The 17,172-nt window shown below is 39.7% G+C and overlaps 1 protein-coding gene across 20 annotated transcripts in view; it reads right to left on the reverse strand.

Moving 5' to 3' along the window:
• The window catches only part of RBFOX1 (RNA binding fox-1 homolog 1), a 2,436,731-nt gene that overhangs the window by 1,023,055 nt on the left and 1,396,504 nt on the right, over positions 1 to 17,172 (reverse strand). Inside the window, exon 1 of one of the 20 annotated variants that reach the window (XM_073362513.1) lies at positions 3,288 to 3,309. The exons of the other annotated variants lie outside the window; for them this stretch is intronic. Within the exon in view, the coding sequence (XP_073218614.1) occupies positions 3,288 to 3,299 (12 nt within the window). The 5' untranslated portion in view covers positions 3,300 to 3,309. Of the gene's footprint in view, positions 1 to 3,287; positions 3,310 to 17,172 lie in introns of those variants that run through there. 20 annotated transcript variants of the gene reach the window in all.

Here is a 17,172-nt window from a genome sequence, read left to right on the forward strand (position 1 = left end):
ATCTTTTAATTTTTATGGATGACACAAAAATTGGTGGTAAGGTAAATAAGAATCAGGGCAGAGTAGTCATACAGAGTGATCGGTAACACATGGCAAGCTGGGCCCAATCAAACAAACTGTGTTTTAGCACAGTCAAATGCAAAGTTATACATGTAGGGACAAGGAATGAAGGCCACACTTACAGAATGGAGGACTGTATCCTGGAAAACAGTGACTCTGAAAAGGATTTCGGGGTCATAGCGGACAAGCAACTCAACATGAGCTCACAATGCAATGCTGTGGCAAAAAGGGCTAATGTGATCTTTGGATGTATAAGCCAGGGAGTAGTGAGATGATTTTACCTCTGTATACAGAATTGGTGAGACCAATACTAGAAATATTATATACACCAGTGAGACCGAGACTAGAATACTGCATTCTAGTGACCACATTTTCAAAGGATGTTGAAAATTTGGAGAGCATGCAGAATCAAACCAAAACAATCATTCAATTTGGTTAGTAAAAAGAAAGAAAGGTGTCTTAAATAGAGTGTACGAGTACCTGCATGAGGAGAAAATAGAAGATATTAAAGGGCTCTTTAATATAGTGGGCAAAGGCAGAACAAGAACCCGAAAGCCAGACAAATTCAAATGTGTAATAAAGAATACATTTTTAACAGTGAGGGTGATTAACCATTGGAACAAACTGCCAATGAAAGCAATGGATTCTCCATCTCTTCATGTCTTCAAATCAAGAGTGTATGCATTTCTCTAGCCAAATAGTTACCTCTGCACTGAGCCAAGTAATTTGTAAGTGAAATTTAATGGCCTGTGATACAGAGGAAGTAAGACTAGATGATCTAATGATTTCTTCTGACCTTAAACTCTATTAATTTGCTGAATTAATAACACAGACTTAGTTCTAGTTGTCAACTTAAAAAAAAAAAAGTAGTGTCACTATTGGAAATGTTCACTCTTTCCACACACTCCCCTTACTAAACCAATTGGCCTGTAACCAAGACAGCTGAAAAGATAAGAACTAAAGTAATTACAGGAGTTAAACATATAGCCAAATTATATTACAGTACACACATCCTTCTATGACCCGCCAAAAATCTCATCTATGGTACCAGTTAAACAGATGAGCTAAGAGAATGGATGACTCAGGGAGGGAAGTTTCAGGAAGGGTTCAGACACTGAGCTTATGCAAGGGTCTAGGGGAAGGAGGAAAGGGAACACTAAGGGTATGTCTATACTACATGGCTTTTAGCGACATGGCTGTGTCTCTACAGCCATGCTGCTAGAAGTCGTGCAGCGTAACTGCTGTTTGTCGGCTCTCCTGCCAACAAAAAACTTCCACCCCCAATGAGCGCTGTTCGCACTAGCAATGGTCGTGGCAAAACTTTTATCTTTCATGGGGGGAGGGTGACCAGGGATGCAACCCCATCTCTGGCGTCCCTAAACCTTTGCCAACCAGAAGCTGGGACTGGAAGACAGGGGATGGATCATTCAGTCAATTGCCCTGTTCTGTTTATTCCCTCTTAAGCACTGGCCACAATTGGAAGACAGGATACTGGGCTAGATAGACCATTGGTCTGACCCAGTATAGCTGTTCTTATGTTTTTATGCCTCAGCACAGAGCAACACTACTAAGGCATACCCAGTCTGTCCACTTGAGAGGAAAAAATATAAAAATAATGCAGAAAGTGTATGTACATCAGGGAGGACACTTTATTATGGCCCTGATTCTACTCCCATTTGAGGTCAGTGGCAAAACTCTCTACATGGGAAACTAAAAAGTTCAAAAAGCCCTAGGTGGGAAACTATAAAATTATCTATGATCCTCTCTAGGGAAAATTCCTTTTCACATTGATTCATCCACGCTTCAGCATACTCTCAAAAGTAAACTCATAGACTTTAAGGGTCTTTAAAGACAGAAGGGACGTTTATGATCATCTAATCTGACTTCCTGCACAACGCAGGCCACAGAATCGCACCCACCCACTCCTGTAACTAACTCCTGACCTATGTCTGAGCTACTGAAGTCCTCAACTTGTGGTTTAAAGACTTCAAGGTGCAGAGAATCCTCCAGCAAGTGATCCGTGCCTCATGCTGCAGAGGAAGGCGAAAACCCCCCAGGCCTCTGCCAATCTGCCCTGGAGGAAAATTCCTTCCCGACCCCAAATATGGCGATCAGCTAAACCCTGAGCATGTGGGCAACACTCACCAGCCAGACACCCAGGAAAGAATTCTCTGTAGTAACTCAGATCCCAACCTATCTAGTGTCCCATCACAGGCCATTGGGCATATTTACTGCTAATAGTCAAAGATCAATTAATTGCCAAAATTAGGCTATCCCATCATGCCATCCCCTCCATAAACTTATCAAGCTTAGTCTTGAAGCCAGATATGTCTTTTGCCTCCACTGCTGTTCTCTTTGAAGGCTATTCCAGAATTTCACTCCTCTGATGGTTAGAAACTTTCATCTAATTTCAAGTCTAAACTTCCTGATGGCCAGTTTATATCCATTTGTTCTTGTGTCCACATTGGTATTGAGCTTAAATAATTCCTCTCCCTCCCTGGTATTTATCCCTCTGATATATTTAGAGAGAGCAATTTTATCTCCCCTTAGCCTTCTTTTGGTTAGGCTAAACAAGCCAAGCTCTTTGAGTCTCCTTTCATAAGACAGGTTTTCCATTCCTCAGATCATCCTAGTAGCCCTTCTCTGTGCCTGTTCCAGTTTGAATTCATCTCTTTTAAACATGGGAGACCAGAACTGAACACAATATTCCAGATGAGGTCTCACCAATGCCTTGTATAACGGTACCAACACCTCCTTATCTCTACTGGAAATACTTCGCCTGATGCATCCCAAGACCACATAATTTTTTTTCACAGTACAATATTCATACTGCTATTGGTAATGGAACAAAATGAAGGATTTCATTATTATAATTAGTTTTAAGGATCCTGGGTCTCTTAAAAATTAATCTGGAAAAACTACTAGTTTAAATATATATCCTCTAACATATAACTCAATAGATAAGGCAGAAGACACAGAAGATTTGAATGATTAAGTACTTTATACAATGATTCTACGCATCCACTTAATGAGAGATAGACAGACAGATCCTGCAAAACATATTTGTGTTTTGGATGGGTACAAGTCCATGGTGATGAACGGTGTTAAAACTATGGAAAAGATTCTCAGCACCTGTACATCAGCATAGCTTCATTGACATCAACTGAGCTATGCCAATTTATACCAGCCAAATATCTGGCCTCATGTCTGAGCTCAACCCAACTCACATTTTGGGGCATCAAAGAGACTCGATGATGATTACAAACAGCTGATGTAAATAAGACTTGCTTTACTGAAATCAACAGAGAAAGGTAGATTTTAGAGTATTGTTACATTTTGGTACAACTGGCCACGGTTCTCAAAATACAGAAATCAAAGTGTAATTAAAATCTTTTTAAACTGGTTATTTTTCAAAAATAATTTAAAAAGTAAAATAAATACTTTCCAATGTGGCATGATTTGCAAAAAAATAAAAAAAAATAAAATACATTACCATCATCATTATCAAACTGTTTTAGTTGTTTTATTGCATATATTTTCTAGTGTAGTATTTCTACTACATGCATTATAAGATGTCTCCCTGGGCATTCAGATTTAATTGCTTCCCATCCTTCACCAAGCAGATCCTCATTACAAATTATTTTCAGCACTGTAAATCCTTTAGCAATGATGACAGCCAACCATGTGACGTACAAGGAGAAACACACAGCAGGAGAGCTGTGAGGAAGTTGGAGCAGACGGCAGCCTTGTGAGAGAACTACACAGCTAAACTAATACCTATACATAAGGCTACATTTTGGTCACGGGTATTTTTTGTAGAAGTCATGGACAGGTCACAGGCAGTAAATAAAAATTCACAGCCCGTGTCCTGTCCATGACTTGTACTTTATATCCCTGACTAAATCTTGGGTGCTCTGGTACAGGGGGAAGCCCTGGTGCGCCCTGGGTTCTTGGGGGGGGGTGGGCGGCCTGGGGCTGCAGTGAATGCTTGGGGGTGGGGAGAATCAGTGGCGTGCAGCCTGAGACCCCCACTGGTGCTGAGAAGGCGTGGTGAGGCAGTGGTTCGGGGTCCGCGCTGGTGCTGGGCAGGCAGCAGGTGATGGTGTGCTGCCCAGGACTCCCGCTGGTGCTGCTCGGGTGGCCCCCAGGCCAGCCGAACCAGCTGCTACAGAAATCACGGAGGTCCCAGAAAGTCTCGGAATCCCTGACTTCTGTGACCTCCATGACAGATTCACAGCCTTACCTATACATCAAGAAACATACACTGTTAGAGAATTTCAAATATTCATCAGCTATGACAGATTCTGTGTGCTTAAGCATTTCTCATATGAAACCACCATACATGGAATTGTGTAGGCTAATAAAAGCAAATAGGTTCACTGGAGAAAACTCTCCTTCCTAACTCCCTAAACAAGCGATCAGCTAGACCTGCAGCGTCCATCAGATCAGGTTCCCATTCCTAGTTCAGGTGGATAGGGTAGGCTGCTGAAACAGAGTCAAAAGAAGTTCCACATGGTCCCTGTGCTGGGCTAAATCCTGGGAACCAGGGAATGCTGGCCAATCAGCACCTTTCTCCCAATGGGTGCCAGAGACTCCCAAGGCAGAAGCTACCTATCTTCCCTTGGGAAAAGTCTCCCTCCCTTGTTACTGGGTCTGTCCCCCTTTCACTGCCAGCCTCATCAATTTTCCCCACCCATTTACGTGGGTGGGTGTCACATTTCTGCCTTCCTATTCATTGAGTTTCTTCATATAAATAACATTATTTTCTACTGGTTTCAGAGTAACAGCCGTGTTAGTCTGTATTCACAAAAAGAAAACGAGTACTTGTGGCACCTTAGAGACTAACCAATTTATTTGAGCATAAGCTTTCGTGAGCTACAGCTCACTTCATTGGATGCATACTGTGGAAACTGCAGAAGACATTATATACACAGAGACCATGAAACAATACCTCCTCCCACCCCACTCTCCTGCTGGTAAGTTAATCGGGAATTACTGGGATCCATTCTTGAAAGAAATAATCGTTCCAAAATTCCATTGTTGGTTAAAGTTTTGTCTATCACTCGCTAGTCATTCAGGTCAAGATTCTGGCATGGCAATAATGTGTTGCACTTTTTACAAGTGAACTTTTTTAAGTCAATGTAACTACTCCCAGTGCATTAAGGCCAGCATGTGCATAAGTCTTTGTAGTACTGGACCATAATTATTACATTCAGAGGTGAACTTAGGAGAATTGAATGCATTATCACTACATGTTTCCCTCTAAAACTTCAAAGGTAAAATTAGGTTCTTGGATATGTACAGGTAGCTTCTCTTTAAATAAAAGTTTTTGTGTGACCCCAAAAGCAGAATTTGGAAATGAAGCTAGAGTATATTTATTTCCTAAATATTCAATCTTATCCTACGTATAACTTTTATTATAAAAATCTGAAGATTTTATCGTTAGTGTTTTATACAATGAAAACATTAAAACAAAGAAACTGAAAACCTAATACATAAATAAATAATTAAAATCTTATCTAACTTCAGTGTTGCACTTATTAGCCGTACAATGGCATGTTGTTTATAATACTTAGCTCTTAATTAAAGTAAGTATCCACTAATCTCCAAATGTTAATGAGGCTCACTATCTTATTGCTTGTGACAATTGATCCTCTGAAATTTAACAAGTATAAGATGAAGTGAGCTGTAGCTCACGAAAGCTTATGCTCAAATAAATTGGTTAGTCTCTAAGGTGCCACAAGTACTCCTTTTCTTTTTGCAAATACAGACTAACACGGCTGTTACTCTGAAACTTCTCATACACTTTATCTACTCTATTCGTTATTCACAGAAAAGAGATGAGTTATCCGAGATAAGGAGGCACTTAGCTTCTAAGACAGATTCTCTGACACAGATACTGTCTGTGTTTGAACAGGATCTCACACTGGAACCAGTTAATGAAAGAACCCCCATTAAGAAAAGCATTTGAACATGTGCTTAGCTTTAAACATGTGCAATGGGTTTTAAGTACATAACTAAGTGCTTTGCTGAAACAGGATCGGGTTATTTTCTCCAATGTGCATGACTTTACATTTATCCACATTACATTTCATTTGTCATTTTGTTGCCCAATCGCTTAGTTTTGTGAGATCTTTTTGAAGTTCTTCACAGTCTGCTTTGATCTTAACTATCTTGAGCAGTTTAGTATCATCTGCAAACTTTGCCACCTCACTGTTTTCCCCTTTCTCCAGATCATTTATGAGTAAGTTGAATAGGATTGGTCCTAGGACTGACCCTTGGGGAACACCGCTAGTTACCCCACTCCATTCTGAAAATTTACCATTTATTCCTACCCTTTGTTCCTTGTCTTTTAGCCAGTTCTCAGTCCATGAAAGGATCTTCCCTCTTATCCCATGACAACTTAATTTACATAAGAGCCTTTGGTTAGGGACTTTGTCAAAGGCTTTCTGGAAATCTAAGTATACTATGTCCACTGGATCCCCCTTGTCCACATGTTTGTTGACCCCCTCAAAGAACTCTAATAGATTAGTAAGATATGATCTCCCTTTACAGAAACCATGTTGACTTTTTGTGCAACAATTTATGTTCTTCTATGTGTCTGACAATTTTATTCTTTACTATTGTTTCAACTAATTTGCCCGGTACTAATGTTAGATTTACCAGACTGTAATTGCCAGGATGACCTCTAGAGCCCTTCTTAAATATTGGCGTTACATTAGACTATCTTCCAGTCATTGGGTACAGAAGCTGATTTAAAGGACAGGTTACAAACCATAGTGAATAGTTCCGCAATTTCACATTTGAGTTCTTTCAGAACTCTTGGGCGAATGCCATCTGGTCCCGGTGACTTGTCACTGTTAAGTTTATCAATTAATTCCAAAACCTCCTCTAGTCACACTTCAGTCTGTGACAATTCCTCAGATTTATCACCAACAAAAGACGTCTCAGGTTTGCGAATCTCCCTAACATCCTCAGCCGTGAAGACTGAAGCAAAGAATTCATTTACTTTCTTCACGATGACTTTATTGTCTTTAAGTGCTCCTTTTTGTATCTCAATCGTCCAGGGGCCCCACTGGTTGTTTAGCAGGCTTCCTGCTTCTGATGTACTTAAAAAACATTTTGTTATTACCTTTTGAGTTTTTGGCTAGCTGTTCTTCAAACTCCTTTTTGGCTTTTCTTATTACATTTTTACATTTAATTTGGCAGTGTTTATGCTCCTTTGTATTTGCTTCACTAGGATTTGACTTCCACTTTTTAAAAAATCCCATTTTATCTCTCACTGCTTCTTTTACATGGTTGTTAAGCCACAGTGGCTCTTTTTTTAGTTCTTTTACTGTGTTTTTTAATTTGGGGTATACATTTAAGTTGAGCCTGTATTATGGTATCTTTGAAAAGTGTCCACGCAGCTTGCAGAAATTTCACTCTAGTCACTGTACCTTTTAATTTCTGTTTAACTAACCTCCTCATTTTTTCATAGTTTCCCTTTCTGAAATTAAATACTACAGTGTTCGGCTGTTGAGGTGTTCTTCCCATCACAGGAATGTTAAATGTTATTATATTATGGTCACTATTTCCAAGCAGTCCTGTCATAGTTACCTCTTGGACCAGATCCTGCACTCCACTGAGGACTAAATTGAGAGTTGCCTCTCCCCTTGTGGGTCCTGTACAGCTGCTCCAAGAAGCAGTCATTTAAAGTATCGAGAAATTTTGTCTCTGCATTTCGTCCTGAGGTGACATGTACCCAGTCAATATGGGGATAATTGAAATCTCCCACTATTATTGAGTTCTTTATTTTGATAGCGTCTCTAATCTCCCTTAGCATTTCATCATCACGATCACTATCCTGGTCAGGTGGTCGATAATAAATACCTACTGTCATATTCTTATTAGAGCATGGAATTAGCATCCGATGAAGTGAGCAATAGCTCACGAAAGCTTATGCTCAAATAAATTGGTTAGTCTCTAAGGTGCCACAAGTACTCCTTTTGTTTTTATCCACAGAGATTCTATGGAACATGTGGATTCATTTAAGATTTTTATTTCATTTGATTCTACATTTTCTTTCACATTTTGTGCCACTCCCCCCTGCATGACCTGTTCTGCCCTTCCGATATATTTTGTACCCCGGAATGATTGTGTCCCATTGATTGTCCTCACTCCACCTGGTTTCTGTGATGCCTATTAGATCCATATCCTCCTTTAACACAAGGCACTCTAGTTCATCCATCTTATTGAGACTTCTAGCATTTGTGTACAAGCACTTTAAAAACTTGTCACTGTTTATTTGTCTGCCCTTTTCTGATGTGTCAGATTCTTTATGTGAATGTTTCTTGTCTGGCCCATACTTTATCCTCTTCCATCCCCTCCTCCTGACTAAAACCTAGAGAATCTCTATCAATAGACTCTCCTCCAAGAGAAGTCTCTGTCCAATCCACGTGCTCCTCTGCAGCAATCGGCTTTCCCCCATCTCTTAGTTTAAAAACTGCTCTGCAACCTTTTTAATGTTACGTGCCACCAGTCTGGATCCACTTTGGTTTAGGTGGAGCCCATTCTTCCTGTATAGGCTCCACAATCCCAAAAGTTTCCCCAGTTCCTAATAAATCTACACCACTCCTCTCTACACCATCGTCTCATCCATGCATTAAGATTCTGAAGCTCTGCCTGTCTACATGGCCCTGCATGGAAGCGTTTTTGAGAAAGCCACCATAGAGGTCCTGGATTTCAGTCTCTTTCCTAGCAGCCTAGATTTGGCCTCCAGGATGTCTCTTCTACCCTTCCCTATGTCATTGGTACCTACATGTACCATGACCACCGTCTCCTCCCCAGCACTACACATAAGTCTGTCTAGATGCCTAGAGAGATCCTCAAACTTTGCACCAGGCAAGTCACCATACGGTTCTCCTGGTCATCACAAATGCAACTATCTTTGTTTCTAATGATCGAATCTCCCATTACTAACATCTACCTTTTCCTAATGACTGGAGTTCCCTTCCCCCGGAGAGGTAACGTCAGTGCGAGAGGATACCCCAACATCATCTGGAAGGAAGGTCCTACTACGGGAAGGTTTCCCTCTGCTCCCTCTGATAAATGACAGTCGGCATGGATTTGTCAAGAATAAATCATGTCAAACCAAGCTGATAGCTTTCTTTGACAGGGTAACAAGCCTTGTGGATGGGGGGGGAAGCAGTATATGTGGTATATCTTGACTTTAGTAAGGCTTTTGATACTGTCTTGCATGACCTTCTCATAAACAAACTAGGGAAATGCAACCTAGATGGAGCTACTATAAGATGGGTGCATAATTAGTTGGAAAATTGCTCCCAGAGAGTAGTTATCAGTGGTTCACAGTCATGGTGGAACGGCATAATGAGTGGGGTCCTGCAGGGATAGGTTCCGAGTCCAGTTCTGTTCAATATCTTCATCAATGATTTAGATAATGGCATCGAGATTACACTTATAAAGTTTACAGATTATACCAAGCTGGGAGGGGTTGAAAGTGCTTTGCAGGATAGGATTAAAATTCAAAACGATCTGGACAAACTGGAGAAATGGTCTGAAGTAAATAGGATGAAATTCAATAAGGACAAATGCAAAGTATTCCACTTAGGAAGGAACAATCAGTTGCACACATACAAAATGGGAAATGACTGCCTAGAAAGGAGTACTGCAGAAAGGGATCTGGGGGTCACAATGGATTACAAGCTAAATATGAGTCAACACTGTATCATCATTGCAAAAAAAGCAAACATCATTCTGGGATCTATTAGCAAGAGTATTGTAAGCAAAACAAGAGAAGTAATTCTTCTGCTCTACTCCATGTTGATTAAGCCCCAACTGGAGTATTGTGTCCAGTTCTGGGCACCACATTTTAGGAAAGATGTGGACAAACTAGAGAAAGTCCAGAGAAGAGCAACAAAAATGATTAAAGGTCTAGAAAACATGACCTATGAGGGAAGATTGAAAAAAATGGGTTTGTTTAGTCTGGAGAAGAGAAGACTGAGAAGGGACTTGATCACAGTTTTCAAGTACATAAAAGCTTGTTACAAGGAGGAGGGAGAAAAATTGTTCTTCTTAACCTCTGAGGATAGGACAAGAAGCAACAGACTTAAATTGCAGCAAGGGTGGTTTAGGTTGACATTAGGAAAAACTTCCTAACTGTCAGGGTGGTTAAGCACTGGAATAAATTGCCTAGGGAGGTTGTGGAATCTCCATCATTAGGGATTTTTAAGAGCAGGTTGGACAAACACCTGTCAGGGATGGTCTAGATAATACTTAGTCCTGCATTGAGTACAGGGGACTGGACAGGATGACCTCTCGAGGTCCTTTCCAGTTCTATGATTCTATGATTCTATATTTTAACAAAGGACCAAATGTTGAGACTCAGAGGTCTACCAGCTAGGGCCAGGCAAATAAGCCACAGAGAATAATTCATCAGATGCTTTCAGCCTCTTTTGCTGTTTATCCAGAATCGACAGACAGATAGTGATTTTCACAAATGTATCTGTATTCAAAACAAGGTTTGTTTGTTTTTTTTAAATGACTTAATTGTGAACTCTTTACTCTGAGTATCTGATAGCTGAGCTGGTTAGTTATAATTGATCAGAGAAATCACATGATATTCTTTCTGTATCCACAATGAATAATGTGCACACATCTTTAGAATGAATATCAACACATTGATTTAACATTAGGCTTCTGTGCACATTTGCACATGCAAATTAGAAATTCATTTTCTGAGAAAATCTGCACCAAAGGGTGGAAAGGACAGAGTGAGTGGCTAGAGGTAGTTCATTTAAACTTCAAACAAATATTTAAACTTTGTGCAGTATTTACTCAGTCCCTTGTCCACGCAGCTACAGACTACTTTATCATTATATGTAGTATGACTGAGTGTATTAAACAATGTACCTTTCAGCTCACAAACCTCACTTTAGTGCAAAAAGGAGTTTGGCTCAAAAACAGAAGGCACAACAGCATTGTTTGTTCAGTGAACAGGTAATAAACAAATTGTGCATCCATGACACAATCACTCGTGCACTGATTTTTACATTTATTACATTTGGGGAAAACTAGTGCAGAAAAAAATCTGAACCAACACAAAATTGACCAAAATTCATACAAAATATTTTTGAGGGGGTTCAAAATTTTCAACTGATTTTTTTTTTTAATTTTCAGAGTGTACTTTCCATCTTAGTTCTATTAGGACCAGAAATGCTGATTATTTCCCTTTATTTCAGCTTGCATCTCTTCTGTTTTTTTAAAAAAAGACAATTGTTTAAAATTTTTCTCACATTCCCCACATTTTCTGCCTTCCTTAAATTTCTACATACTCTCACCTTTAACTTTCTTGTATACTGTCTTTAAGGTATAACCACATTTACTTCAATACATACATAACACATTCAGTGTTTTCACATACTTTATAGACACACCAAAGTATGTGAAAACTTTCTTTTTTTTTCTTGAAAATTTTCCTAACATTGCAGCTCCCTCAGGGATAGCGCTAGTCAGTTGATACTTGCAAAAAGTCTGTTCTACCAGCACCTTGACTAAACTAGCATGACCGCAATTACTGTGAATAGCGAGGGTATATCAGATTAGCAATGATGGCTTGTCATAAATATAAAGGGAAGGGTAAACCCCTTTAAAATCCCTCCTGGCCAGAGGAAAAATCCTCTCACCTGTAAAGGGTTAAGAAGCTAAAGGTACCCTCGCTGGCACCTGACCAAATTGACCAATGAGGAGACAAGATACTTTCAAAAGCTGGGAGGAGGGAGAGAAACAAAGGGTCTGTGTCTGTCTGTAGTCTCTTGGCCAGGGACAGAACAGGAATGGAGTCTTAGAACTTTTAGTAAGTAATCTAGCTAGGTATGTGTTAGATTATGATTTCTTTAAATGGCTGAAAAAAGAACTGTGCTGAATAGAATGACTATCCCTGTCTGTGTGTCTTTTTTTGTAACTTCAGGTTTTGCCTAGAGGGATTCTCTATGTTTTTAATCTAATTACTCTGTAAGATATCTACCATCCTGATTTTACAGAGGTGATTCCTTTACTTCTATTAAAAGTCTTCTTGTAAGAAAACTGAATGCTTTTTCATTGTTCTAAGATCCCAGAGTTTGGGTCTACGGTCACCAATACAAATTGGTGAGGATTTTTACCAAACCTTCCCCAGGAAGTGGGGTGCAACGGTTGGGAGGATTTTGGGGGGAAAGACGTGTCCAAACTACGTTTCCCAGTAAACCCAGTTAAAGTTTGGTGGTGGCAGTGGAAATTCCAAGGGCAAAGGGTAAAATTAATTTGTACCTTGGGGAAGTTTTAACCTAAGCTGGTAAAAGTAAGCTTAGGAGGTTTTCATGCAGATCCCCACATCTGTACCCTAGAGTTCAGAGTGGGGAAGGAACCTTGACATGGCAATATACATTTTTTTTTCAGAAAAAAAACCCACTGTAGATATTTGAAACACTTTGTAAGTTTATCTTTCCATTGTTTAAAAAAATAATTTTCCATGGTTGAGTTCACTGTTGCATTAATCTCACTCTCTTTAACAGATTTGTGTGTCAGTGTCCATATCCTTGCACCATATTAAAGCATATGATGTAGCTTGTTGTTTATATTCTCTGCCTTGCACGGATGCATGTTTTTCAACAGGACTACTGCCTAAACAGTAAATCTATACATTTGTAATTCTCTCGATCCAAATATGGTAAAGAGATTCAGATTTATCCTATTAGTCACAGACATTGTTTTCCAAGAACTGATCGTGGGTTTGCAAGCAATATTAACTGTCCTTTGTAGTAAATTACATTGCACAATCACATTGAGCTCTGAATAGGACAAAGCAGTCACAAACCAACTAAACTAAAAGGTGATGAGAATACACTATCTAATTCCTTTCAGAATGCCAGAAGAAGTCTATAAACAAAAGTGCATTGTGCAAAGGGTCATCCTTCCAAACCTGTAATAAAGCATGAAAGGGACAAACCATGACAGTTTGCTGGAACTGGATCCTTAATGCTGTCTAAGGGTAAGACAGTATTAAATGGGAGGAGGCTTGAAAAAGGCAACTGTTGCAAAAGTACCTACATATGATCAAGTTTATTTAAAATAAATATATATATATATATATATATATATATATATATATATATATTAGGTTCATTCCCCTTAATTTTCCTGGGTTCTCGTTTTATAAAAAGTGAAGATCAGCATCAGTAATTGCAGGATATGGGTGTGTCAGTGCAAAACGTTAATTAGTGGAAGGGGAGGGGACAGGTGAATAAACCCCAACCCCCTCCATTGCTAGTGTGCTCGCATGGCAGAAACATGGGATGAGGAACAGGACACAACTCAGGTGCTGCTGCAAGGCAAGGAGAGCCTCTCAAGGCAGGGCAGGATTAATGATTAGGCTTCATAGACCCATGACTAGTGTCCTGAACTTTGGGGTCACATGATAGCATCATTGCATACAGCCTGGGGTCCACAAGGAGCTGACTGCTTGCAATGTGAGGCCATCTCTAGTGCATGATGAAGAGGCTACCAGACTGTGGCCTCCTTCCCACAGGGACTCTGCCCACTTTACCCCAGATCAGCTGTGAGTACCTGGACAGGGCCCTCTTCTGGCTCTTTGGGTAGTTGGTGGGAAAGCAGGCAGGGAAGAATTGAGAGTGGTGCTGTTCACTGCCACTGCTTTTGAGGAAGCCACGATGAGAGAGCAGAGCAGGTGGGGCCTTGGCGCTGCAGCTGTGATTGAAGCCCTGAAAGATGGGGGAATGATTTTCCACGCAGAAAGGAAGGCACTGGGGAGAATCCAATCTGTCTGTGGCAGTGAGGGTAGGGAGCAGGCCAAGACAGAGTTAAGGTTGTGGTAGGTTTTATCTGGTGTATGGTTTTGTTCTAGTGGTGAGGAGTGTGTCTCTGGGTAGAGGTTATGTACTTAAAATGTCTTAACTTTTTCTTTCCTTGCTTGTGTGGTTTTGCGCTACAAATCAACCTGACCTGTATGTAGTGTTTTTGTGTATTTAATGTAAGTAAATAATAGTGACATACGGGATTGTCATTGTTACAGCATATGAAAGGCAATGAACATAAAAGAGGCAGAACCAAGAAGAAAGGGCTTGTTTCATTGTCACTCTTAAATAGGCTTCCCTGGAGTAAGAACATCCTCCAACATCTCCCAAGATTTGGAGATCAGGGTCTTGATACGGTAATTATATCCATTAGCAGTGAGTATATTTACAAGTTCTATTTCCACTTCAAGTGGGGGAAGGTTAGGATCTTTCCAGCATCTGAAGATGATTGTTTTCTCTAAGTGAGGGCTGTGAGAGTACATTTTTGAGGTATAAGCATGTGCAGTTTTGCTTGTTAAGGTCAAAGAAGCAAAGTTGTACAGTGGAAATTATAGAATGACTTAGTCTGTCTGAAACTTAGCAATATACAGTTGTTGAGGTAATGGCTGTTTCCTGGCAAGAAAAGAATGGGCAGTAGTGAGGCAGAGGACTAATTACATCTTCAGCAGGTTGCAAATTTGCCATCTCAAATTGTACAGGTGTCCAACAGCAGCTGTTAAGGACTCTGCCTGATTGGCAGCAGTTTGTTACCTAGAAAATGCAGTATCCCTTTAAAACACAAAATGTTGTGACTTTAAATGGAATTGGTTTGCCTGTTTATTACCCAGCTTTGAGAAAATGAAGAATCAGCTTTAACAAAAGCAGAATGTAACACTGATACACAGCAATGATTTAGTACAATTTGGGGTGGATCACTGAAATCATAATTATACTACTAAGAAACAGTCTTCTGTTTCTGCTTACGGAATGGTGAGTGTGTAGAAAATTTTCTGATAAAAACTCAACAATGTTGCTTTTGCAAGGAGATAACATTCCTTTAGTGAATTAGCACAGATATTGCAGTAACATTAAATACTTGGAGATATAGTTATGATTTTAATGGTGACCTCAATACATGAACACAGACAGTCATATGGGGATTTCTTTTCTGACTGCATCAATAGGTGGGATGGCAAGTACTACACATAGATCTCCCTCAAATAAGAGAAGGGGAGACCTCAGAGTAAGCACAAATAAAGCTAATTTAGTTTAATGAGTGACTTAGAGAGAGAGTGCCCTTAGAACTCCTCACTTAATGAGTTGCACACCAGTCACATGGGGTTGTCATATAATTACTTTTACAAACAGTAAAGGACCAATGTCTTTGAACCAAGCACATCAAATGCAGCATATCATCTGTTCAAAAGCTCCAAATTCTATAACACCTACACATGTAGAATAAACTTGCGTGTTTTTTTTTTCATTCAGTGGAGTCAATAATGTTAAGCCCCAGTGGAAACAACAACCACGACAATGAAAAGGAATGGCACCTACTGCCAATATCAGTTCCTAAATACATTTAATGAGATTTTCCCTCACTAAACACTATGCTTGGTGCTGTACCAAATAAAGAATAATGGATGGTCCCTGTCAAGGACCTTCCCCCAATATATATTTGTTGATTATTTGCTTAACATAGTGAACACATTTCTTTAAAAGTATTAATATTTATACCTCTTCGTACTAAACTTTAAACTTGATCAGCGGAAGTCACACATACAGTACCACTGGAATAATAGATACAACAGACAGAAATCTGCCACAGCCAAACCTACAACTGTTTTCAATTGCTTTCTTGTTGAATTACTACAAAAAGCCTTTCTAAGGTAGAATGGGGGAGAAAAATCTGAAAGAACAAATGGGCAAATTGCTGTACATCTTCTAGTGAATTACTGCAGCAAGTCCCTCAACTTCAAGAACCTTCTTTTGCTTTTACTTGTGCAAAAGAACAAAATGATGTATTGCATGATAATATGGTAAAATTATTGCAATATATTTGACAGCTAAATAAAAATGTTTTCTTGACTGCTTATTTTTTTAAATAGTTCCTTAAAGGCTTTCTGTATGTTTACTATCAAAGACTACTGCATTTAAGTAATTTTTATAGTGAACTATCAGTTGCCCTTGTACTATTGCACACGCTGTTGTTTAAGTAGGCAGAGCTATAAACCCAATGAGAAAGAGAGCAGCATACGAAGTTGCTGCCTGTGGTATACATCGGCAGCATCAAGGGATTCCTCTGCTTGTAACATCAAACAGGCACTCTATGGGCTTGATTTTCCTCTCACTTTCACCAATGGAAATCAGGCTGAAATGGGAATGATGGGGGGCTACAAACACTCTCCAGCCCCTGCATTCAGTGTTGCTGTATCCTTTACCCTCCAGTTACTCATTAATAGGGTGACCAGATGACAAGTATGAAAAATCAGGACAGGGGGTAGGGGGCAATAGGCACTGATATAAGAAAAAGCCCCAAATATTGAGACTGGCCCTATAAAATTGGGACATCTGGTCACTCTACTCATTAACCAACCCCTAAGCCCCTTCCACCTGAACCTAGAAATTCCACCACACACATCTCTGAAACTTTCTTCTGTGTTCCCCAAGCCCTGGTGCCTAAAATATTTCCTGAAATTTTGGAATTGATCTGACGTGGTGTTCAAAAGTTACCATGTTACAGACAAACAGAAATGTCACTGAGTTGAGTGTAGGGCCTCACCTTACTTAGTGAATAACTTCTGTTTTGAGATTCAAAACAAAGGCAACTTTGTCTTGTAGCTGATTACTCTAAAAATGAAGATGCATCTGCATATTGATGTTCTGTTCCTAACCACTGAAAAAGCTGTGGGGAATGAATCCCCAACACACCCTTTTTTTTTAAAGGTTATTTTTGTGTTACATTTTAAATATCATATTATATTAGGAAGTATGTATGAAACATGTTATAACAATAGAGGAAACAATGTTTTAGAGTCCCGAGTAGGTGTGTGTTTGGCTGGTACAGTCTCCTTTTTCTTTTTCTTTTTTTTTAGGAGAGAAACAAGTGGTGGCTGCCACAATACTGTGAGAAAAAAATTTGGTTGTCAAGTATACAAAGATGCATATGTACACACACACACACACACACACACACACACACACACACACACACACACACAGAAGAAAAAGTGCAAACTACAAAGTACAACTGCCTTCAGGCTGTAGCACTAAAACCAATAGCTCA

The sequence above is a fragment of the Lepidochelys kempii genome, chromosome 10, assembly GCF_965140265.1.
Source record: "Lepidochelys kempii isolate rLepKem1 chromosome 10, rLepKem1.hap2, whole genome shotgun sequence".
NCBI lineage: Eukaryota > Metazoa > Chordata > Testudines > Cheloniidae > Lepidochelys > Lepidochelys kempii.